Genomic DNA, 27,083 nt, shown 5'->3' on the forward strand with positions numbered 1-27,083 from the left:
TCTTTGAGATACTGATTTTTATCCAAATTTGATTAAAAACTATTTTGCTCACAGCCACCTCTTTTAGAAACTTGTGCTAGGCAAAGTGAATTTATTTAGTCTTTGTCGAAAAAATATTTCAGAATATTTTATATCTCCCCATTCTCATTACAGAAAAATGTGCAGGCATACCTTTGGAGGAAAACATTCTCATCTGGAAGGAGCTGTAATTACAGTAATTTTTATTTACATGCTTGTTTTCAAATGATTTGAAGTTTTATCTGGCAGATCTTTTTGGAACTTTTTTCTAATGCCTCTTTCCATAATCGTTAAATTAGTCAATCTTATGGGTGAGGACATTGGATAATGAGGTCATTTTGCTAATTGAGTAACTCAATTCCCAGATAGATATATATCAAGCCAAATATACTTTAAGCCTAATTATACTTCATATCAGTAGATAACATTAGATTGAGAATCCCAAGTGCTTATTAAAGATATATTTCAGCACCTTTAATTTCATCAATGTGCTTACACCCTTCACTGAAATAGCTTTCGACCCCTGTGCAACATAGCAGATGGTTGTCAAGGATTGTTGTGGGAGAAGAATGTTCCTTGCAGCTAACCTAGCAATGAGTTTCTTTGACCTTTAGTGGCTTGGATTGCCAACAACAGACAAATAGCCTATCACTAGACTTTAACTGGAGCCTTTCCAGCTTGGACTTTTCTGACACAGTTCATGGGAAATTACAAGACCTTCATACCATGTTGACAAATCAAAGTAAGACTTTAATGGAGTTGCTTTACACTAAAAATATAACAAGTTTGAACTCATCAGCCTCACAGATAGGAAAAGCAAGATGATCTCTTCCTTCAAAGGTTTTATGTTCTAATAAGAGGAAGTCAATATATAAGGAATGATAGATTAGAGGAAATTTCTTGGGGACACTGAGGATTGTCACAAAGCGGTCGATTGCAACATCCTTTCCAAGACTAGTAGTATTGATTTGAGCATAGTTGGGGAAGATAAAGTAGGGAAAAAAAACACAAAGAAGCCTTGTTGGGTCTTAAAGCATCTCAATCCAATCCAGTTGTATCTAATTGGAGGTGGAGATTGGTGGAGAGCAATATGGCTGAAGTTTAAATTGCAGTTATTTTAAGGGCCCCCCCAATCTGATAAAATTTTAATTGTTCAGATTTAAAATGAAATATTAATTAGATCAGACGTCATTCAACCATAAAACTTCAAGTAGGCAAGACTTTAGAATTCTTCTCATCTATCTCCAGGATTACAGGAATCTTTTATAATATAATTTGTTAATACACTTTTATTTAATCATTTTTATGTGACTGAATACCACAGTTCCATCAATATTTCCTTGCTATGTTATTTTTTCCACAATCTTTACCATCTTTGTTGTCATCTCTTAGATGAAGTGTTATCTTTGTAGCAGAATTATATATACTACCCTGATGTTGGCATAGCATTACAAAATAATATATAATGACTTTCTTTCATAAATGTTGCTATTGTCTGGCTTTATCTTCATGTGACTTTTTCTTCTTACTTTGTCTTTGACCTCAATCTTCATCTTATTTATAACTTTGTCTTTTTCTAATTTAACTGCTTCTCCTTCTATAAAATATAAAGTAGTAGAATCAAATGTAACATACGTAATTTCTTGGCAACTTTTATTCCTTTTTCTAGGATGGCCAATAATGGGCTCTCCAGTTATTGGAATGAAACCTATCTTCTCTTTTTTTTGCTCCTGATTACCAAAGTTAGGCTTTATTTCAGCAACAAAGAATGAATTCAAAGGTGTGTATTGTATTCCATTTTGAATGATGTGATTTTCATCAACAAATATAATTTCCAAAGTATTCTTTCATTGGCCAATTCATGATTATTGGCATTTTGAAAAGGCCCAGGCTTCTATGAATTGTAGAATTATAGTTTATGCATTTACTAGAACTGATCAACATCATGGTAAGGCTGTGAATTAGAAAAGTCATCACATTGGATTTGAATGTAAAACCAACAAAACTTGAAGTTTGACTATCTCATCTTTGTCATAAGAATTGTTAGTTTTATGCTACTCAATACAAATATTGAACTGAAAGATGGGATCCTTCATGCTTAGGACCCATATATCTCTTTCTTGATATGGATATTTTAATAGGTGCAAAGCTTTTGCATTACTAATAACGATCAGCATCATTATTAGTAAAAAGCATATTTTAGACTTCAGCCTTAATGACATCTAATTACTGCCAGTGTATTTTATTGTTTAGCATAATTTGTTTTATTTGCTCTTTTTTGAACTTTAATAAATAACCAAACATTGGAAAAGATATGCATAGGAAACCTAGATTTTTCCTTCTATCATTTAGGATCTACCAAAATAACTATATTTTATCAATATGATTTGCATATTCACTGTTTTCCTTTGATTATAAAAGTGAAATTTCTTGATTGGTATTCAAAATATGGCTGATTATATTTAAGAATTTAACATGTAAATTTCTTTTCTCTTCTTTTCCTTCCATTAGATATTTTTTTCTTTTCCCTTTTCTCCTCCTCTTCCATGTACTTATTTACACAAGTTTATAAACTGGAATATAGGTAACTCATTTCTCCATAATTCTAGTACTAATAATAAAACCTTTCAATTTTCATATCAATAAAGGCAAAAAATAAAATATACACCTAGTCCTACCCTTATAATAATAAATTTTATAATACCTAAATCCATTGGTCGGGAAGAATCAATGCTTAGATAAGTAAAAATGACTGATTTCATTGGGGGGGAGGGGTATTGAGATATCTGGAAGAGGAAAACTGAATATATTTTATCCATCAGGTTTTTAGACTATAGAACACAAAATTATATTTTTAAAATATCGCACTTTAAAAATGTACTTTCATTCTTTGTGATGTTCATTTAAAAGAGAAAGATAAGAGAAGGGAGAAAGCAGAATCACAGAGAAATGTAGTCACCAAGAGTCAGCTTGGAAAGCGTAAAGAGACAGGCATATACAAACACACAAGCATCCAGAAAAAGCTACATTTTGCACTGACATAAAGATAAGTACAGATAGCAATAAACTTGAATTGAATAATAGTCTGCTCTTTCTGCTTTTGTGAATACTTGTTTAAAACCTTTTAATCCTTAGTGTATTTTTCCAAGTATAATGAAGATTTCATATTTGTATTTATTAATTTTCCTAATTTGTTGTTCTAAATAATAGAATGGTCAAAATATTTTATTCAGAGTATTTGAGAAATAGCCAGTAATATTTATACTAAAAATCATAAACTTTTTACTGTTCGAAACTTTGCTTCCCAGTCTAATGGAGATTTTCCAAAAGAAGGAGATCGAATTTCACTGTAGATCTATTCCAAGCTCTGTTATTACATGTATAAACTGATCTAATCACATTACCTCATTGAGTCTCATTTTCTTAATCTGATAAATGAGGGACATTGCACTAGTCCTCTGAGATTCTCTGAATCCAGAGAATCTTTTGTAACTGACCTATGAACATTTCTGTTTTGGAGTAGAGCCTAGCCTATCTTAAATAATCCATTATGCTCTTTATAAATACCTGTAGAAACTTGGCACCACTCTGTCAGAGATGTACTAAAGAAATAGAAGATGCTTATAATTTTAATGAAGATAGAAAAGTAACATTTCTCAGAGTTAGAGCCAGGAGATCTTTGAGACTTCTAATCCAATTTCCTCATGATGAAGAAACTGAAGGTCCAGATGAGGGACTTACCCAAGCTGGTTCCAGAAGTATTATAAATGTCAGGGGGAAATTGAACTTCTAACCTCTAATTCAAAATCTATCCCATGCGGATATGAAATTGTGAGGAGATAACAGAAGATCATTAAATGATAGTACCCAAATGAGTGTTCAAATAAAGTGCAGCCTGCCATAAGGCCTCTTGGAGGAGATGGCAGCTGTGTGTAACTCCAGGAGGGGCAAGTGAGACGGAGGAGCGTTCCAGGCCCAAGGGGCAAGAGGTGAAATGTCATCTGGGAAGGACAGCCCAGGGAACTACTCTTGCCATCTGTCTTGATACTTCTTCCTTATCTGGCCATCAGAATGAAATTCAGCCTGCCATGATTCCGGAAGGGGCAGGTCCTTAGCTCCTTTTGGCTTCACTCACTATCTCTGTGACTTCCTCAATGAAGCCTTGGCTCTCTGTGTTGTCTCCCCCATTAGCACATAAGTTCCTTGAGAGAGGGACTGGCTCACTTTTATGTTTATATCCAGTACTGTTTGTCATCTAGCAAGTGCTAAAAAGGGCATTTTAATTCATTCATTAATCACAGAGGACTTTCTTTTTAACCAAATCTGACAAGTCCTTATTTCTGATAGTGGTGGTTAGAAAGAAAAGAGACAGAGAAACATACCTTTTGCTGGAAAAAGTAATCGTTAATTTTGTTTAAAAAAAAAAAAAACTACCTAAAACCCCCAAATCCAGGATTTGCCTAACATTTACAAAAGCCAAACCTATGTTATATAACACATAGGAGAGGTAAAAGCCCTTCGGCCTGACCTTGTCATGGTAAGAGTTTACAGTTAATTCAAACATCTGCTACATAATTAAAGGTTTTAGGGGGAAAATGCTTATTACTCCCTTTAGAGCTGTGACATTCTCTGCCCTCCACAATTCTCATTAGTGATCTAAGGACATTAATGATACTTAGGAACATTTTCTTTCCTTGCCCCTTTTGAAGGAGAGTGCTTGCAGGAGAAAGAGAAGTAAGACTCCATGCTGAATATTTAGAATGTAGTACTTCCTTTTTGTGTTTCTTTGTCAGGAAGCCACTCTGAAGGCTCTTGTCAACAGTGAGAGAAACAGCCACTTTGTTGAGCTACTGCATTTCATCGACATAAGCATACTACATGTAATTTAAAGTCTAAAAAATACATCTGGATACTTGTTATTTATAAAAATGGAGGTGTGAAACATATATAACATAAATCTAAGTAGTTTTAGTGATATCACTTTTGTCTTTTCATTCTAAATGAAATCATTCCACTATATGTAGTCATATTGCTTTGTTCTGCAGAACTCTTTGCAGGCTAACTCTGTGCATTTAATAGGTACTTTGTGTTGTGGTCTTTCATTTTATTTTATATACTGTGATGATCAAAATCCCAAGTCTGCCATGGTCCCTTTTGCCACTCCAGAGATAACTGTGACCTATGCAATCATAAGAGATTTTAAAGCAACATAAAAATTCTTATGAATAATGGGAATGATTTATGGCACAGATATAATTGTTTGCCACAAAATACAAGATGTTGCAGGTAGATGTTCCCATAAAATAATTATAAGTTTATGTCCTATCTCTTCCTAATACATAACCTTATTTCCTATTTTCCTCAGATATTTTCTATTTTATTTCATAAAATTTTACATTTCTTATGAAATTAACTCCTACTAAAACCACTTTTATCTTACATTACTTTATATGAAGCTATCATATAAGAAGTACTTGCATTTTAAAATGTATTACAACCTTATTTCTCAAATATTTGGAATTCCTTTATTTTTGTCCACTGCTTCAATTCAGATCATGAATATGTCTGCATGAATATGTTCAGTTGTTACCAAATACTTTACAAATAAGTGAGACTTAAATTTTTGTCCTCTTGACCTCGATAATGTTATTTATTACTTCAATCAATCAACAAACATTTATTAAGTACCTACTCTGTATGAGGACATCTAGGTTGTACAGTGGATAGAGTGCCAGGCCTACACTTCACTCTGAATTCAAATCTGGTCTGAGACATGAGCCATGTAGCTTTGGGCAAGTTACTTAACTTTATTTCCCTTAGTTTCCTCATCTGTATAAAATGAACCAGAGAAGGACAAATTACTTTAATATCTTTGGCAAGAAAATGCTAAATAAACGAAGAGTTAGGTATAACTGAACAATTGTAATAACAAATGTACCAGACACTAGGAATATAATTATAAGATATAAAGTAACTCTTACTCTCAAGTAACTTACTCTCTGTCAGGGAAAACAAGTATAAATACGTACACAGTGTGTGTGTGTGTGTGTGTGTGTGTGTGTGTGTGTGTGTGTGTGTGTGTGTGTGTGTTTGTATAAAATAAATATAAACAAATACAATTAGTAGCTAAGTGGCTTAGTGGATAGAGTACTGGATCTCAGGAAGACCTGAGTTCAAATGTGGCCTCAGATTCTTAAATAACTGTTTGATTTTGGACAAGTCAATTAACCTCTGTTTGTCTCGATTTTCTTTAATGGAAAATAATGACATTTGTCATCCAGAATTGCTGTGAGGGTCAAATGAGATTCTGTTACTAAATCATTCAATACAGGCTCATGTACAATATAAATGCTAGCTGTTATTAGTCATCAATCACTTATTAGTATCACTTAACTAATCAATTATTAGTATCATCAAGAATTGCAAAAAGTAAAAAATAAAAATATCAGAAGACGACTCCCTACAGAAAGTGGTATTTAGCTGGGTATTGAAGAAAGTCAAAGATTCTATAAAGTAAAAATGCAGAGGGGATGTATTTCAAGCAGGGAGGATGACCAATATCATGAAGATAGCAAGGCCAGTTTAACTATATTATGTAGTGTGGGAAGAAACCTAAGGTATGATGAAAATGGAAAGGTAGTTGGAGCTAGTGGGAAGACCTTTAAAAACTAAAGAGAGGAGCCTTTTTTTTTTTTTTAAACTCTATAAACTATAAGGACCAAGTGAACATTTATTGAGTATGTGAATAACATAATCAAATCCTTAATGGAAATGACTTTGGTATTTATGTAGAATATGACCTAGAGTGAGGAAAAAGTGGCCTAGTAAGAGGTTACTGTTGTAGTCTAACTGTGAGGTCATAATGGACTGGACTTGAATAATGCTAGATGAGAAGTGAAAAGGGATTAGATGAGAGAGATACTGAAGTAGAAACAGCAAGATTGGCAGCTGATTGTTATTGTGTGGTGAAGAGTCCAGGTTACGAACTTGGGAAACTAGAAGAGTAAAATTGTCTTCAATGAGATTTGGACATTTTGAGCTTTATGTGTTTCTGGGACACCCAGTTTTAAGTTTCTAACAAACAACAGGGCACTCAGGTAATAGCAAGGCTGTGGTTAAACTTAGTTAACTCTGTGAATTTCTGCTTAGGAAAGATAATCCTGTGAGAATAGGTTAGTGTTAAAGAGATAAGCTCCAGCCTCTAGAACTATCCTGAGTTAGCAGATATGATATGGATGCTACACCAGCAAAGGAGATTTTAAGGAGTGGTCAGCCATGTAGTAGAAGAACTGGGAAGGAATGGTATTATCTGAAGCCGAAAGGAGAGAGTACTAAAAGGATGTCTCAGTAGGAATTTGACCAACTAAGAGATTATTGGTAACAGGGTTCCAAGCAAACTTTAATACTGAGATTGTCAAAAGAAAGTGTTCATATCTCAGGAAAGAAAGAAGGAAAATGGGAATTCAGAATTTTAAAAACAGTTCAAATTGACTTTACATGTAAAAATATTATTAAAAAATAAAAAGTGCTTCCCTCACTAGTAAATCACTTGTTCCTTCTTATCCTTGCTTTTGCATAAATTCCCCACATAGGTTCTTTACAACATGCTTGAAGTTTAACTCTGCTTATTTTATTGTTTATGAAGAACTAGTATAGCATTAAGATAAACTCTCTAATCCTTTCTCTGCTGCTGTTAAGTGAGTGGTCCTGCTCTATTGCCATTGATGCCTGGCAATATTCTCTTTGTGCTTCTTTTCATAACAAACCTCTATGATTATATTTTTACTCTCTTACATCTGATTCATTAAGAATGGACCTGATATATACATAGACCAGTCTCAAAAATATTATAGACATGAGAATATAGGCTAATGGGTTAGTAGATGTTTCCTTGACTACCATTTTACATAAAAACAAAGACAACTGTTTTCTTGTTCATTCTCTTGGAATGTTCTTTTTGTTGTAGCCTGAACGTTTTTATATTATTCCTTTCAAAATTTTCTCTTCTAGCCCACATTTATTTCTCTGCTAATTTGGCCAGGTCCAGCCATTTTTTTTTCCTAATTTCAACTTAAGTATTTTTGATAAAGTATAAAAGTTGGGGCTCCACTGTCATCAGTGATAACTGATTAAAATAGATTAATCCAAGTAGACAGATCCATTCCTTTTACAGTAATTTGTTTATTTAGTTTCACCCAGAAGCATTCTTTAATGATGTGCCTTATTTGACTCTCATACATTGATCAAACTCCTTTTCTCCTCAGTAGCTTTTCACTTTTTTGTGAGGACTTCATGTAGGTGATCTTTCTTTCATCCTCATCCTTTTCCATAATATTTCACAAAGTTTTTCCTCTTTTAATCTATGTTTCTGACATATTTTTTAACCTACATTCCTGTCATCTTCTATACAGTGGCAATACTACATTGTAACAGATATTTTCAAACCTGAATGTGTCCTATGTATTCAGCTTAGTCACTATAACAGCCATCTATTAATAATCCTCTTCTTCCCTGTGATGCACACAGGCATTCTACCAGTAAAGCCTCCTCTATACCATTTTTCCATTTGATCCCTTCCTACAAATCCCTAGCACAATATGAAGACAATTCCATTTATTATATAGGCATTTACCTTAGTACTTGAAATTAATGTAGTGAACATTGAGGTCAGCTCTCCTCATTCCTTCATGTAGTTCAGAATCTAAATATGGAGTCTCCGAGTGTGTGTGTGTGTGTGTGTGTGTGTGTGTGTGTGTGTGTATGCACAGATATAGTAGATAGGTGTATATGTGTATGTTATCTATGCATATTTAAGTAGATATATCATTACTGTAGAATTCCTTTGTAATTCTATGTTTATTATTTTGTGTATTTAACATTATTCTGAGAAAGGGTGCAGTAGGCTTCTCTAAATGGCCAAAAAGGTCAAGGACACAAAATAGATTAACATTAGTTTTAAATCCTCAAAATGTGGATTATCTTTCTTGAGATAATATTTATAAAATGCTTAGCTTTATGGCTCACCTTTAAATGCCTGGCACATAGTGGGACTTAATAAATTTGTTCCCTTCCTCTAACAAACAACAGGGCACTCAGGTAGAGTAAGGACCATAAATTCATGGTATGACATATTTTAAGCTTAAAGAATCTATAAAAGCCATTTATACTCTGAGATCAGATGATTTGTCCTAACTCACATGGATTGAAAGAACAGAGCTGGCATTGCACCCTAGGTCGTCTCACTCCAAATTCAGTGCTATACAGTAATGAAGAATGAAGAAATGGAATAGTCATTGTCACACCATCCCCTAAGCTACCAAGGATATGACTCTGTCTTTGTTTCAGACCTGAGCTAGCTCTTAACCAGATTTCCTTACCACCAAGTTGTACACTAAAGCATCATTGCCCTTAGATTTTATGACATTTGACCAAAAAATCATGTTTGCCTTCTAAGACAAGTTTTGAGCTCTTTTATTACTTGTTTTAGTGATTTTTGAAATCATTAAACTTCTCTAAATAAAAATAATAAATGTTTTAACTTTGGTCTTTTTCTCATTTTTTGAAGTTGATAATTTGTTCAAACTATTAGGGTCGAAGTTGTAATCAAATGTAGTATCTTCTCAACTAGATTCTTTCAAAGAATGTAAAATCATCAAGGGCAGAGACTATTTTGCTTTTTTCTTTGTATTCCTAATACCTAGGACACAGTAGATATTTTGTTCAGCCAAGTAAATTTATTCTTATTTAGTATTGATGTTGGTATTTGTGCTAATCACTGAAAGACCTAACTATGCTTAGACAATGTTTCTAAATTTAGCTAGGCGAATTTAGTTATTTATCCTCTATTAAGATATAGTTAGTTCCATTTTTGACTGTGTGGTGCTTGCCATTTCCAGAGCCTTAATATTTCTCAAACCAATACACTCATTTCATACATTAAGGTGATACTGAGTAATTTACAAATAGTTGGTTCTTTTCATTTTTTGAACCTTGTTTTTCTACATAGTATTTACTTATGTCCCCAGTGCCAACATTTATATTGAAGTCATTAATTATAAATTATGTAAGATCATTTCTTTAAGACTTGAAGATAATATTGATGAATAAACAGCAGTTATTTTCATGATGTTTTCCTTCTGAACATCATGAGAACTACAAGTTAAAAGAAGCTTATGAAATTGTTTCTTTTCATATTTGATTTATTATTAACTAATCAAGAAATGCTTATTACCTACTTTGTCCCAGACAATGGTTGAGACATTAGAGGTATAAATACAAAACTGAAACAATCCCACTCCTTATGGAAACAACATATTTATGTACATATATACATATATACGTATGTATATATACACATTTAAAGATATATAGTAACTAAATGTTTTTCATATACAAACATATAACAGATATTTACTAAATATATAATTAAATATGCACAACATAGTATAACATAGGTAGCTAAATTTTAAGTTCCTTTTTTCATATTGTACATAAGGTACTTTGTCAACTGCCATTATAATTATTATTAATAGTGATAATAACATAGTGGTAACTTACCAGTCATGAAAGCATTTGAGGATTTTAAGTATTCTTTGTATTGCAAATATATGCTTTTATTGTCTGGAATGGGATTCAACTTTTTGAATAAAATATATTCAAGATGTATTGTTGTCTTGTTAAAAGTAGATATTCTTTCCAACCATATAAGGTGCGACCATCCATAGCTTCCCATCTTCTGCAACACTAGTCCATGTCCCACCATAAATTTGCAAGGGGGTACTGATATCATAAGGCAGCAATACTATTATCTGTGAATAAGTGCCTTTTATGAATTAAGTTGGTAACTGTTGCCTAATTTACAGATCTGAGATCTCTTTTACCTACACATACATATACAGAGTTATTATCCTTTTCTATAGCTAAACAGTCTTATTTTCATACATAGTAGCAAGGGAACATAATTGATCCGGGATTAAAAAGCATGATAAAGGAAGCTTTTCTATTTTTGGTACTCAGAAGACAAAAAACTTTGAATTTTATAATTAATAATTTTACTAGCATTTAATTTAAGATGAAAGAAATGAAAACATGCATACACATGTATATATGTGGATATGCATGTACACACACATATATACACACACATCCAAACATGCACATTCTCAATACCTTTTTCAGAGGAATTTTCATTAAGAATTTTCATGATGAAAATCTCTAAATTTCCACTCTGCTGCTAGTGATAAAAGTTAGCAAAGTAGCCCTATTTGACCAATATTAGGAAAATACAATTAGAGATGCTCTAAGTAGCCCTGATAATATCATACATATAAGTTCAAAACTAAAAATATTATCAAAGTTAAATGCATCTTTAAAGTTATTGTTTATCAGAAAGCTTGGTATAGAACACATCTCTAGTGCCTCTCAATTTCTCTATTTCTTAAGGAAAAAAAATTTCTACCTACTTCACTGGAAAAAAATAACAAATTTCTTCTAATAAATATGCAAAATCAAGCAAAATAAATTCCCTCATTGAAAGTACTTTCACTTTGAAATTTAGAGAAGATTGTAATTGTTTTAATATACCAGTCAGGTTTCACCTCTTCCTGAAAAGAACATTGCACTCATTTCAGATTAGCCATTGTGTCATTGGGCAATCTTGGAAAATCATTTAACCTAAGTTTTACTTTCCTCATCTGTAAAATTGCAGCCAGAGTAGGAAAAATATCCTAGGTTCCATTGTATTCTAAAATGTTGTGGTTATTTAAAATATTCCATGCTTGTATTTGTTGAATCCTAAAATACTGGTTACTTTTTTTTTTCTAAAGCTGTAGAATAGGAAGAATTATTGGTACCAAAAATGCTCGGATTCTCTCCTATTTCTCATCAGGAACTCAAATTGGACATTTCTTTTAAATGTGAGCTGTAGACCTTCTTTTTCATCCTTTAATATTTATCTTGCTTCCCAGACTATTTCTTTTTTGGCATATTTGAGTATTTTGGTTTGATATTAACTAGATAAAGCCTCATGATCTTTTAATAGTGCATTCCTATATCTTTTGGTAAATTTACAAAAAATAGATTAAAAATGAAGGAAATTGAACAGAATTTTCAGCTATTTAGTGTTAAATAGTTAAATAGTTAAGATATTCCATTTGCCATCCTACGATAGAAAAATAATATGTGATAATTTGTTTTGTTTTCTCTTGATGGTAAAGAATTTTTAGGAAGGTGATTAGTTTCTTTTAAAACAATGTCAAGATTTATAATTTGCTCTCCATTTCCATTCTTCCAAGTTTTTCTTGTAAACTAAATGAAACTTCAAAGACTGAACAACATTGTAAAGTCCTCTTTTCCTAACTTCTCCATAAAGAATATCTAAAGAAATGTTCTTTTGTTATGAGAGAGCCTTAGTATTTTTCTTTCAAAGGATTCCATCATTTTTTTTAAATAAGCTTTGCTGGTTTTATGCTCTTTTCTCTACTTTAAACACATTTTCTCTCTACTGCCTGAGCAGGGTATTTTCCATGTAGTGATTCTGCTTTTTCTTTGTTCTCCTTGTCTGATGTTCCTTTGATAGCGGATGGTTTCTCGCTCTTTGGGAGCAAATCCAGATGACCTTAAAGACCCAATTAAAATTAGTATTCCACGCTATGTTCTCTGTGGACAGGGAAAGGATGAACACTATGAATTTGAGATAAAGGTAAGTATGTCTTCCTTACCTATTTAGGAGAATGGATGTTTGATACTATGTAATACTTATAATTTTTAAGTAGTATATATCTATAGATATTTTATTTCATTTTTATTATTTATTAACATCTTTAGTATGGATTAACTGATATGTGTATGCACATTCATGTGTTCATGTGTGTGGTCAGTGAAAGATGAAAGAGGGGTCACTATTGCTATCACAAGAAAGTTGATCTCTTTAGAAAAAGTTTGTTGTTGTTGTAAGTAGCTCCCTTCCCAATTTTATTCCAGATTATTCAGTTTATACAACTTTTCAACAAAAATGCACTCTCATTGCTTTATGTTTTTAGAGGCATATCAGCCTTATTTTGAATATAAAAATTATCCTTTTAGCAATGTTTTATAATGTTTTATCAGTTTTTCTCTGGCTATTCCCCTTTCAAATAGTAAATAATCAGCATAGGAACGCAGAGAACAGTTCCTCTACATTCAAGCTAAAAACTCTCAAAGCAAATAGAATCTACTTAGTTTTGTAAATTCCTATTCCCTATGTTATTTTCTTGTTTGCTTGTTTTTAAATAATCATTCATTTTTTATGTGGGATTTATACTGAAAACATCTAATATCTTCAGAAAAAATTTCATAGTCTGATTATCCTTATTTTGAAACATCATGTAATAAAGTCAGGGGTAAATTGGTGCAGTGACTAAAAAATTGTCCTTAATTTCAGAAAAATATTGAATTCAACTCTGACACATAGTAACTTTGGGACCCTGTGTAAATCACTTTACCTTTCAGTATTCTAAACAGATCTCTTAGACTGTAAGTTGCAAAGAGCAGTGAATTTACCTTTGTAGAGGGAATTCCTTTACCTTGGAGTTGCTCATACCAATAAAAATCACAAGTCCAGATCATATACTTGTGTAACATAGTAGTTCCTCTATCACCCAAAACTCTCTGGTCCTAGTAGCTTAGGAGACATAAAGAAAGAATGGGGAAAGGATGTAGCATGAAGACAATGAAGCAAAATGGATCTAGAAATCCTGGAACCCTTTTCTGTGACCCACTTGGCGAGCTTAATTTTAAAACTATGAAATATAGTAAGAGGTATAGTGGCCAAATAACCAAAAAGCTGGCATTGACTCCAAGAAGACCTGAGTTCAGTGTGCTGTAATTTCTCATGACAAATACTACTGTGCCGTGAAGAAAAATTGGGAACCACTGTTATACAGATAGGCTTAATGCTAAGACCCTTAGTACAATAGAAGCTTAGGACCAAGGAAAGGGAAAATATGTGCAAATTTTGTCTTCATAGTTTGGCATTTCTCTGTATTGCTTCAGCTTTCTGTCCTCTGTTCTGGCCAACCTACTTTCCTTGTTCTCAGTTCTTCTGCTATGTTTTCCTTTGGATTCTTTAAGACCCAATTCAAACTCCTTCTCCATGTAGTCTTCTCTGACCTACTGAGCCAGGGATTATTATTTCCTCTTTTAAATTCTCATACTACTTTATGCCTTTCATATGTTTTTGCCCTGTTCTTTTGTATTTATTTGGGAATGTCTCCTATTCTCTGCTTGATTTCAGTCTTCTTTAGGACAAAATCATTGCCCTAGGATCATAGGTTTAGAATTGGAAATACGTGGAGATCATATAATCTAACTCATTTCCCATTTTACAGAGCAGGAAACCAAGGCTCAGAGAAGTTTCCTGACTTACCCAAGATCCCATAATTAATAGGTGATGACACCAGGAATCAGATCCCTAGTTCTGACCTCTACTCTCCAATTCCAAACCTGAACTCTTCTTACTGTACTAGAGTGCCTCTCTTTTTTATTCACTTCTGTCCCTATCATGGTGACATGTGCATAGTAGGCATTCAATACACATCTATTGAACTGATTTATGGACATAGTGATATCAGAATTGGAAATAGTCATGTTCGTTTCTTAGCACCGCAGGCAGCCCTTTACTATTCAGTACTGAATATTTCCAAATACTGCCTGCAGGTCAGCAGAATGTCACTGCAAAATATGGGTTTTGTAGGAGCAAGTTTGCAACCAACCACACCTGTCACAAGTAATCTCGCTAACTAGAATATAGAAGTATTCATGTAAAACTTTTATTTCAACTGTCTTTCAAGGTTCATCTGTAGAATGAATTATTATGCTTGGAGTTTTCTGTTAGCTAGGATTTGAATAGTTACAGTTTTCCTCTTAAATTAAATTCTATCATGACACAAAGTAACAAAAGCCTTGAAAATGTACACTTGAGGCTGACACAGTCTTTTTGTATTGCTCCTTAGGTAAAGGAAAAAAGCTGATATCTGCCTTAGTTTTATATTCTTTGCCTTTTGGCTTGTTTGTGTTACTATTTTAGTGAGTAATAAGGCAAATTGGGTCTTTATTCTTTCCTGAGGTATTTTTTATATACATAAAAAGAGACACAGTCTTTCACAAGAGATTAACATCAAACATATATCATTAATGAGAGGGACTGAAACATTTCCCTTCAGTTGGGTAAATATTTCTAGGTAGTAAAAGAAAATCCATGCCATATGTTTTTCTTACAAACCAGCTGACTTATTTAAAACTTTGGAGTTTAATTAAGGTATAAGTCCACTCTGTAAAAAGTCTTCCTCTTGCTGCAGTAGTTTCTCTAACTTTGTGCATTTCATGTTTCTTTTGAGCTAATTCAATTCTGCTTTGTTCACAGAGCACAGCATCTTCTCTGATAAGGGCATGCAAACCTGGGTGATCCATATCAAACAATTAATTCTAAAGTTCTCAAGAGGGACCTTGAGGTATTCTTGTATCGCTTTTTCTGACCACCTTGTGAGTGCTTGCCCTGTGTGAGTTCTCCATAAAATTGTCTTTTTGGCAAGTGTACTTTTGGTATTCAAACAACGTGGCCAGCCCGATGGAGTTATGCTCTCTGCTGCAGAGTTGGAATGCTTGGCAGTTTAGTTAATAAAAAAGGCCTTAGGGGTGCTGATACCTTATCCTGCCAGGTGATCTTCAGCATCTTCCTGAGACAATTCAAAGAGACGAGATTCTGTTTCCTGGCATGGCACAGATACACTGTCCAGGCTTCACAGGTCCACAACAGGGAGCTCAGCACAATAGTCTGTAGACCTTCATTTTGGGGGGGTGGGGCAGTCTCTTTCCTCTGCCACATTTTCCTGGGGATCCTCCCAAACTCTGACTCCCAGACTCTGATGATGCCTCTATCAACCTCATTATCTACTACCAGGATAAGAGAACTTATCCACAGCATTAAAAACTCGACTGTTTGCTGTAATTCATAGATTGTGTTCTAGAAGTAGTTTTTGTAAAATAAGTTATAAACAATGATTCCATTATTGGATCAGGCCCCAAAAACCTTGTTAATATATAATTTTGCTTAACAGTTATACTAATGGTACTGTTCTGCCTCCTAACCAAGAAGTTTTAGGGGAGAGAAGGAATAGTATCCTTAAATCACAGAATCTTTGAGCTTGTAGAGTCTAAAATTTTAGAGCTAGAAGGAACCTTAGGTATCATTTGGTATAAAGTTCTTATTTTCCAAAAATTGAAGTGCAAACAGAAGTCACTTTTTAGACAGTCACACAATTAATAATTGACAATTGTCAAATCTTTTTATTTCTATCACATCTCTTACCTAAATTTTTTTGTTTGTTTGTTTTTTTTGTTTCCATTCTCAGGCACTAGGCCGGTTCAGGCCTATAATGTTCAGGCTAGCTTTCTGGAGGTCTTCTGGAAGGGCCTTGGTCTTAACTGGATATTCACCATGAGAATGGACAAGAATAGAGTCCAAAGTCTTTATTGTCTGACCCAGTCTCCTCCAGCAGTCTGCCAGTCTCCCTTCTCTCTGACTTCCTGTCCCCAGTTCTTATATACACTATTACAATTATATCATTACAGCATACTGAATATGTGTGAACTAGAGAACCATTACATCACCATACTAAGTACTAAGTATATGTATACTAGATAACCATTGTCTCATCAATTCCACTGAGTTACTATCTTGTTGTAAGATTACTTCAATTATACTGAGTCTTCAGAGTCCCTGCCCTCTATATCTACCACTTTTTTTTGTTTTAAAACACAGGTGATCATGCCTTTCCTGACCTCTCAGGGAGGTGAGAACCTCAAAAAGGAAGTGATCACACCCTCCCTGACTTCTCAGGAAAGGAGGTGAAAACACCATAAAAGTAGATGATCACATTCTCCCCGACATATCAGGCAGGGAGATGAAAACACCAAAGGAAATGGGGAGTCAAACCAGATTAGTGGGGTTCCTCTGGGCTGAAATTAAAATAGGTATACATAAACCCAACAGCATGGGAGGTGTTACATAAGCACATAGTAATATAACACAGACTAGTAATGGTGTAACAAACAACATGAATCAACACAAGGAATTATACATGTCCATAAACCCTAGAAATAGTCTAAAACCAATCTATTATTCATTATTTCATGTGTCAGGGAATCCAATGATTCCTGCAAGTTTTGAAATCCTGTAATAGTCTCATTATGTCTCAGGGAATCCAATGATTCCTGAGGATTTTGAAGTCATGCATCAGTCTCATTAACAATTTGTGATGTTCATGAGTCAATTTTCATAACTGCCATGCTCTTTCAGTGGTGGGCACAGTCAGCGATGGAACCACCTGATGTTTCTTGGGTCTTCTCCTTCATTTCAAGGGTCTGTTCCATCTCTCTCCAATGGACAAGGCGAATACGACTCTTTGGCACCCAACCGATTCCTTCTCCATCTGTATAGATACAAGCAAACCTTCTCCCCCAAGCAGTTAACCTATGTGGTCCCTTCCATTCACCACTTTCTGGGTCTCTCCACATCACCTGGCAATTATCTAAAGATAGTGGAGCTGCTCACACTGGACACTGCCCTTCCAGTGGGTTATAAAACCTGTCAGCCGGAGTCAGTGCATCTTAATCAAAAAATCAATAGTATAAAGAACTAAATTTAGAAGTTCTCTAGGGTTACCTGTGGCTCCCCCTTTCTTTTGTTTTTGGAGGAGTGTCTTAATGTCTCTGTTTCTCCTCTCTACTATTGCCTGATCTTGAGAATTAAAGGGTATGCTAGTGGTGTGTAAAATCTTATACTATGCTCAAAAGTGTGCAAAATGTTTAAAAGTTTATTCAGGTCCATTGTCTGTTTTTATTGCTTGTGGCACACCCATAATTGCAAATGCTTGTGTAAGGAATTCAGGGACCACTTGGGCTGTCTCTTTTGCTGCTGGTATTGCAAAATTGAATCCTGAAAAAAGGTGTCTACCACAACTTAGATAAAAGACAGATGACCAAAAGATTTATAATGGGTCACATCCATTTGCCAAATTTCACTGGATCTCAAATCATGAGAGTTCTTCCCTGGAGGGAGTGTAGGAACATGGAAAGGAAGGCAAGCTATACAGGCTTTTACTATGCTCCTAGCTTCCTCTCTTTTTATTCCAAATTGTAAACGTAAACCTCAATCAGCCTGATGATATTTAGAATGAGATTCTTGTGCTGCCTGAAATAAAGGAGTACTGGCCAACATGGTTAGAAGGCTATCTGCCTTTGAATTTCCATAAAAAATAAGATCTGGAAGTCCACTATGAGAGTGGACATGCAAGATATAAATCTTACCTGGATGCTTTCTTACTTGCTCTTGAAGTTCCTTAAAGAGCTGATATATATTAAAAGCTACAAATTTTATTTGGGCTGTGGCAATTCCTTATACCACATCTACTGAATAGGCCAAATCTGAAATTATATTTACATCTCCTGGATAATAAGTAAGAGTTTAGCATAATTGCATACAATTCATTCTGCTGAGTGGACTGAAAGGAAGTTCTGAGTACCTTTTTCTAGCTATATCAGTAGAGTATATAGCACAAATGTTATGTTTGGATGTCTCTGTAAAGATAGTTGGTCCTTTAAGAGGAACCTTAGGATCTTTTCTTCAAAAATCCATCGCCAATTATGTAGTATTCCGGTTATCTTTAATAGAGACCCATGTGTAAAATTTGGAGCTGTGGCCAATAAAATTTGCCACTCTGGGATGGTTTCACAGCATACATTAATTTGTGTATTAGTATAAAAGGTGTATATCGTGTCAGATCTTATCCCAGATAATTGTACTACTCATTTAATGGCCTTTGATAAAATTCTAGCCACAAGCACTGGGTAAGGAGTAATGCTTTGTTCTGGTTGTGTTGGGAGGTTCACCCACTCTATCACACTGTCTCCTTGATGAAGGACTGCTGTGGGTGCCTCTTTTGTAGCCAAAACTGATATTTCCAGAGGTTTTTGAGTGACTCTTTCAACCACATTGGATAAAGCCAGTTCAACTTCCCTCAAAGCCTCTTGAGCTTCTTTTGTAAGCTAGCGTGGTGAGTTTGAAGCACTGTCTCCTCTTAAAATGTCATATAATGGTTGCAGTTGATAGGTAGTCAAGCTTAATACTGGACGCATCCATTGGATATCTCCTATCAATTTCTGAAAGTCATTTAAGGTGTTTAGCTTCTCTGTTCTTAAGGAAAGTTTTTGTACTATAAGGACCTTAGGGTACACTTCATATCCTAAATATTGAAAAGGAGCACGTCTTTGAATTTTTTCTGGAGCTATGCGCATTTTATAATTCCTTAGTGTTTCTATGGTCTTTTGTAGACATGCTTCTAATATTTACTCCTCAGGTGCACATCCCAATATATCATAGCATAAATTTTGGAAATGTTTTTCTTACTGGAGAAAGAACAGCAGCAACATACATTTGACACATAGTAGGGCTATTTTTCATTACCTGTGGCAAAGCTGTCCATTCATATCTTTTATAAGGCTCAGATAACGCTGGGTACTGAAAAGGCAAATCTTTTCATATCTTCCTTATCTAGAGGGATAGAATAGAACAATCCTTAATGTCTATAACCCAAAGAGGCCATTCTCTAGGCTATTGAGTAGGAGATGGAAGTCCTTCCCATAGTTTCCATCTGTTCATTTACTTTTCTTAAATCAGTCAACATCCTCCATTTTCCAGATTTCTTTTTTACAACAAATACTGGGGAATTCCAAGGACTTTTAGAAGGTTGTAAGTGTCCTTGGTCAAGTTGCTCCTGTACTATATCTCATAAGGCCTGAATTTTTTCACTTGCTAAGGGCCACTGTTTCACCCTTACTGGTATATCAATTTTCCATTGAGTGGGAACACGTGAAAGTGCAGGCAGGCCTTCAAGAGCAGCCCTGCCTAAAAAACTGAAGTACTCATTTGTAATCCTGTTGTAAGATGTTTTTTTCCTCAAAGATTGATGAGGATTTTATTTACTACAAAAAGGAGTAAAAACTCCTGTTTCACCTTCAAATATCCATCTCAAAGAGGTAGCACTTATTTTAGCTGCTATTGATCCTCCTATGCCAGACATATATATAGGTGTCTGCCTTAATCTTTGGCCAGTGACTGGGCCAACTGGCCCTCTGATGACTGTACAACCTGTACCCGTGTCTACCAATCCTTTTAATTGTATGCCATTTATATAATGAGTCCAAATATTCCTGGATTCTGTTGCTTGGAGTTAAAATCTGGGCAGCTCTCACCAGATTAACTATTAGAAATCTGTATCAGTAAGCCTGATGCTATTACTTCTCCTTGTTGATAAGTCATACATTGTCTAGCTGTATTAGTGACTGGGATATTATCTACACATTCATCAGTTTCCCACATCAGAGTATGGATGGACACTGTTTTGTAAGTACTCTCAGGAGGTGAAATGGTCAAGCCTACTGTGCCTGGAGGCAAGGGATCCGTAGGCTGGAGAGGAACAGATTTCACCTCTCCAGGGGTATCTCAGTTGACCCAGCTGCATACAACTCTATTGTCCCCAATTGTAATCGCTTTCTCCTATCAGATTGCTTCTCAGCTGATTGATCATGTCTGAGTACTGAACTTCCAAAGACTCTCTGGGTGTAGCATTGGTGCCATCATGTCCTAAGTGTTTTTTGCTTGGGACCCTGGAGCTGGGCCCTACCTCTTGTTTCCCTGAGTCAATCAACATTCTGATGCCCAATGGAAACCTTTGTTGCATTTTGGACATGGGATTTTGAGTCTTGTTCTCCCACCCTCTTTTCTCACTCTGTGTCTATGCTAACATTGAGCTTTCACATGCCCTACTTTACCACATTGAAAGCATTGACGAGTCTCTCTAGAAGTCCCTTGCCAAAAGGGACCCTGTCTTCCCATGTTGGGATCTTAAGAAGTGTATTTCATAGCTTGGGTATAAAAGGCATTGGGCCCACTGTGGCACAGCATCTTATGATGCCCTCTAAAAGAGCATCCTTGTGTAGTCCTAGTATAATTCTTCTACAAACCTCATTAGCATTTTCTTCAGCAAGTTGTTTTTTCATAATTTTTATTGCTTCATTTTCACCAATAGTTCATATGACAGCTGTCTGCAGACATCCCGTGCAATCAGCAAAGGGTACATTTGAACCTTGTGCTATTTTTGTGAAGGCTTCCTCTCTATCTTGTCTTCGTGGGAAGGAGCCCATGCTTTGATAGCAGTAGCAGCAATTTGCTCATATGCTACTATAGGGTAATTAATCTGTGCTAAAGTGCCTGCATAAAGCCCTAAACCTGCTAGTCGATCAGAGGTGATTGGTATATTAACTCCAGGTTGTCTATTTCATTGGGCTTGTATTCTGTAGAGTTCATTATACTCAGAAAGCCACAACAAGTTTTGTCCAGGTTCGAAATATGTTCTTGCTATAGATTTCCAATCATTAGAGGTTAAGATTTCAAAAGCCAAATTCTCTTAATATCATCTTAACATAAGACAATGTATCCCCATACAGAATACAAGCCTTTTTCAGATCTTTGATAATTTCCAAATTAAACAGAGTGAATTTTCTTTTTTTTTTAATTGAAGAATCAAACTCTCTTCAATCACAGAGTATCCTTTTATTTTTAAGTCAGATGTATCTTGCCCTTCCTCTTTAGTTTTAATTTGGGCAAAATTGAGGGGGAGGGTCAGGACATGGGGAAATGCCCTAATGGCTCCTGCTGTGAAGCACCACACTCCTTACTTTTCATCAGCACTCTACATAACTCCTTTCTTATCTAATTTTTCATGCTATTCAGCTGCTTTGTTAGTACCATCCCCTTCCTCCTCTTTCTTATTCTAAAATTTATGTAATTCCCTAAAGCCAATTGTATTATGTTGTATATAGAATGTTTCTTCAGGAATTGAATCAGGACCTTTATCATTGTAATATTCAATTAGTTGCTCTCTCACTAGTTTCCACTTATCCAGTTCTAATTCTTCTTTCTTAGAGAGCCAAGGAGATGTGTACTCTAATGTTTCTAAGAGTCCAGTGGTTGCTTCCAAGTTACAATCAAACCTTGGTTTTTTTTTTTATCTGTTTAACTATGCATTCTACACACTTCCCTTAGGGTGGGCAAGATTCCGTTAAAGCATTTGACCCATTTCACCTGAAACACTGGTCTATTAGCCCTTACTAAAATTTCCTGCTTGTCTATTTTTATACTCACTCTATTTCTGGGTTATGGGACTTCTCCACTGAACTCTAGATCATGTCAATTGAAATGCTGAGTGTAAATCCTTACGTCCACATTTGGGTGCCAAAATGTAATGTCCAGGCTAGCTTTCTGGATGTCCTCTGGAAGGGCCTTGGTCTCAGCAGGATAGACATCATGGCAGTGGACAAGAATAGAGTCCAAAGTTTTTATTGTCTCTTTTTTTTTTTTTTTTAATTCATTTTTCCAAATTATCCCCTCCCTCCCTCCACTCCCTCCCCCCGATGGCAGGTAATCCCATACATTTTACATGTGTTACAATATAACCTAGATACAATATATGTGTGTAAATACCATTTTCTTGTTGCACATTAATTATTAGCTTCCGAAGGTATAAGTAACCTGGGTAGATAGACAGTAGTGCTACCAATTTACATTCACTTCCCAGTGTTTCTTCTCTGGGTGTAGTTGTTTCTGTCCATCATTGATCAACTGGAAGTGAGTTGGCTTTTCTTTATGTTGAAGATTTCCACCTCCATCAGAATACATCCTCATACAGTATTGTTGTTGAAGTGTACAGTGATCTTCTGGTTCTGCTCATTTCACTCAGCAACAGTTGATTTAAGTCTCTCCAAGCCTCTCTGTATTCCTCCTGCTGGTCATTTCTTATACAGCAATAATATTCCATAACCTTCATATACCACAATTTATCCAATCATTCTCCAATTGATGGACATCCATTCAACTTCCAGTTTCTAGCTACAACAAAAAGAGCTGCCACAAACATTTTGGCACATACAGGTCCCTTTCCACTCTTTAGTATTTCTTTGGGATATAATCCCAATAACAGCAATGCTGGGTCAAAGGGTATGCACAGTTTGATAACTTTTTGGGCATAGTTCCAAATTGCTCTCCAGAATGGCTGGATTCTTTCACAACTCCACCAGCAATGTATTAGTGTCCCAGTTTTCCCACATCCCCTCCAACATTCATCATTTTTGTTCCTGTCATCTTAGCCAATCTGACAGGTGTGTAGTGGTATCTCAGAGTTGTCTTAATTTGCATTTCTCTGATCAGTAGTGATTTGGAACACTCTTTCTTATGAGTGGAAATAGTTTCAATTTCATCATCTGAGAATTGTCTGTTCATATCCCTTGACCATTTATCAATTGGAGAATGGTTTGGTTTCCTATAAATCAGGGTCAGTTCTCTATATATTTTGGAAATGAGACCTTTGTCAGAACCTTTCCTTTTAAAAATATTTTCCCAATTTGTTACTTCCCTTCTAATCTTGTTTGCATTAGTATTGTTTGTACAGAAACTTTTTAGTTTGATGTAATCAAAATCTTCTATTTTGTGATCAATAATGATCTCTAATTCTCCTCTGGTCATAAATTCCTTTCTCCTCCACAGGTCTGAGAGGTAGACTATTCTCTGTTCCTCTAATCTATTTATTTTCTCATTTTTTATGCCTAAATCATGGACCCATTTTGATCTTATCTTGGTATATGGTGTTAAGTGTGGGTCCATATCTAATTTCTGCCATACTAATTTCCAGTTTTCCCAACAGTTTCTTCCGAATAATGAATTTTTGTCCCTAATGTTGGTATCTTTGGGTTTGTCAAAGTTTTTATTGTCTCTTACACAATCTGTATCTGTCATAGTCTGACCCAGTCTCCTCCAGCAGTCTGCCAGTCTGCCTTCTCTCTGACTTCCTGTCCCCAGTTCTTTTATACCCTATTATAATTACATCATTACTGCATACTGAATATGCTAATCAGACATACTGAATATGTACATCACCATATGCTAAGTACTAAGTATAGGTAAACTAGATAACCATTGTCTCATCAATTCCACTGAGTTAATATGTTATTGTAAGATTATATCATTCATACTGAGTCTTAAGTACACCTTTTCCAAGTTCCTGCCCTCTACACAGGCCTTCATTACTTTTTTTTTCATGTATTCTGTGCTTTCTGCCTGAAGTCTTCCCATTCTAGTTCATCCTCCACACAGCTCTACTGTGTTACATCCCTACACAAGCAACCATTGCCCCTCTATTACTTATGAAGTCAAATACAAGCTCTTCTTTCTTTGTATACTTAGTAGTACCCTAGATTCTGCCTAGTAGATTGTAAGTACTCAATAAAAGATTATTGATTGTTTGGATGATGTCACCTAAGATTAGAGTCCAGGTCTGAATTTATGAGATTCGACAATATATCCAAAAAAAGGAATTCATTATCCCTGAAATACACAATTCTTCCTAATTTTCCAGATACCAACATATTTATAGCCAACAAGCTCCACTACTTCAGAATCATCCCCCAAACTTCCTTCATCCCTATATATCTCATCCTATCTATCTCCCTCTTCCCCTACATCTTGTTAGTTGCCAGGTCTTGATAAATCTGTCTCCATATTACATCTTGGAGCCATTTTCTTACCAATGAGTTAGCTACTTCCCTAGCTCAGACCCTTACAACCTCTTTCTTTGACTGCTGAAGTGATCTTCCTAATTCATCTTCTGTCTCCATTCTTCCTTTCCTAATTTGTTCTACATATATTTGCCAAAAAGGATCTTCCTAAACCATATTTCTAACTCTACTATCCCTTGTTCATAAAGCTTCATTGGCTTTCTATTGACTTTCAGATAAAATGCAAATTCCTTTGTTTGCTAGTTAAAGTACTTTACAATCTTATTCTAATTTACTATTTCTCCCATTCACAAATTGTTCATTTCTGGCAAACTGACCTGGTATTTGTTTCTAATGCATAATGTTCCCATCCCATGTGCCTTTGCACTGTGGCTCTATGACTGCATTGTTTTCCAGCTACACTTCTGCCTTTGGAATCGAAATCTCCCTTCAGGGAATAGTTCTAGTGCCACTTCCTACATGAGTACTTTGCAAGTCTTCTAGTTAATACTTCTTCTACTCTTGCGATGGTTTTGTATTACTTTTGAATATATTTTGTGTTTAATTGTGTATTGTTTCCCTCAAGAAAACAGTTTAACAGTTTATTTCCATCTTTGTATCTCCAGCACCTAGTCCAATGTCTAATATAGTTAGTGTTTACTAAATGTTTGTCTAGTGGTTTAAAATTGAACTTGAAAAAAAACTTTTGATTTGATTGATGAGACAGTTGAAAGAATAATTTATACAAGATCATATAACTCTTTTATTACTAAAGAGGTAGGACCAGAGCCTCAATCTCTTGACTCCCAGGTTAGTGTTTTTTTCTATGTCACACAGTTCAAAGGCATTTGCTAAATGCTTTCTTTTAACCAGAATCCTCTAGACTGTATCATTGCCCAGATTTTCAGTGATGGAGAGAGTTCATTATCCCTAAGATAGCCTATTCCATTTTCATACAATATAAATAGAAGGTTCTTATATTGAGCCATAATCTGCATCCTTACAAAGGGTGATTTTAGCTTTGCCCTGTGGAATTACACAGAATAAGTCACATCTTTCTCTTACATTAAAGCTTTTCAGATACAGGGTATACCACAAATCTTAATGAAATGTTGATTTTAAAATTAATTTAAGATTTACATTTAAAAGTCTTCTGGGATTTTTGAGACAGCCTATATTTGAAAATAACTTTCATATTCTTCCCTTCATGTTCTCCAGTACATCCCTTCTCCAAGAAAAAAAAAAATCTTCTTTACTCTGAACATGTGTATTTTCTTATCTCCAGTATCTTGAAGATGATACACTCACTGCTTAGGACAATCACACACATATAGTTTTTCAGTATATTTTCCAGCTGAATATGATATCCCATACATAGATCTATCTCATTGTCCTTAACAAGGATTCACATATCCTTCCAGTTCAAATCATATTCCCTTACATATATAGCTACCTATTACAATTATATATAATCTTTGCATGTAGTAAAGTACATATGCAGAATATTAAAATTTGATACAATCTAGGAAACTGATAAATAAATATTAATATTATGCTCCCTGACTCATTTTATAAATGGATTTTATTGACTTAAAATAATTCAAAAGTTAAAAAGTTGTATGATTAAATAATTTTAAATGTACTTTTATCATAGTACATTAAATTAGTTAACTTTCTTTGTATATGTAGGACTAAATACCTGAACTAGTATTTTATATATTGTCAGATTCACTTGTAAATGGATAAAGTAGTAATATTTAGCAGAAGATATTTGCTGATTTAGGAATGATTTTAAGGGGGGGTAAATAGAGTTTTGTGGACTTTTTTTTTTTCCTGTTTGGACGAAAACTATTCAGTCAACCAAAGTGTTTGAATCCTCCTTGATCAGTTATATCTAATCAAATGAATACTTATGGTTCTTCCTACAGTGATTAAAAAAAATGTGTCCATAAAATTTGTGAAGAGCATTCAGATGTGAATTGCTAATAAGGAAAAGCAGTCTATCATATGGAAATATTTGTGATATCTAAGTAGCAGTTGATCATTTTGGAGACAGGAAAGATTTTTTTTTAATCAACATAACTATTCTAAGAAGGAAGAAGTAATGAATTTGCTACTTACAGATTTGCACAATAAGTCTTCACAATTTTATATTGAGTGTTTTGATCTGATTAATTTAGTGTGCTGATCATCTCTTTCCCCTTCTCACCCCACAGGCATACCTTATAAATCATGGTGCAAAGTTGTATTTAATGTATTCTTCACCCCTATATTTTTGTTTGTTTGTTTGTTTGCTTCAAATTGAAGATCTTGTATTGTTTCTAAAACTTGTGAACAAGAAAGGCAGCAATAAAATTGTGGTTTCCTAAAACTGTCCTAGCTCTAAAATGGTTTAGAGATTATTGGGTTGCTTTGTTTTT

The 27,083-nt window shown here is 34.7% G+C and overlaps 1 protein-coding gene across 3 annotated transcripts in view; it reads left to right on the forward strand.

Annotated features, from left to right (window-relative positions):
* The window catches only part of KIF16B (kinesin family member 16B), a 341,720-nt gene that overhangs the window by 237,300 nt on the left and 77,337 nt on the right, over positions 1-27,083 (forward strand). For 2 of the 3 annotated variants that reach the window (XM_074287823.1, XM_074287824.1), the window contains one exon: positions 12,596-12,718. The exons of the other annotated variant lie outside the window; for it this stretch is intronic. In XM_074287823.1, coding sequence (XP_074143924.1) covers positions 12,596-12,718 — 123 coding nt within the window. The remainder of the gene's footprint in view (positions 1-12,595; positions 12,719-27,083) is intronic. 3 annotated transcript variants of the gene reach the window in all.

The sequence above is a fragment of the Sminthopsis crassicaudata genome, chromosome 2 (genome assembly GCF_048593235.1).
Source record: "Sminthopsis crassicaudata isolate SCR6 chromosome 2, ASM4859323v1, whole genome shotgun sequence".
NCBI classification, from domain to species: domain Eukaryota; kingdom Metazoa; phylum Chordata; class Mammalia; order Dasyuromorphia; family Dasyuridae; genus Sminthopsis; species Sminthopsis crassicaudata.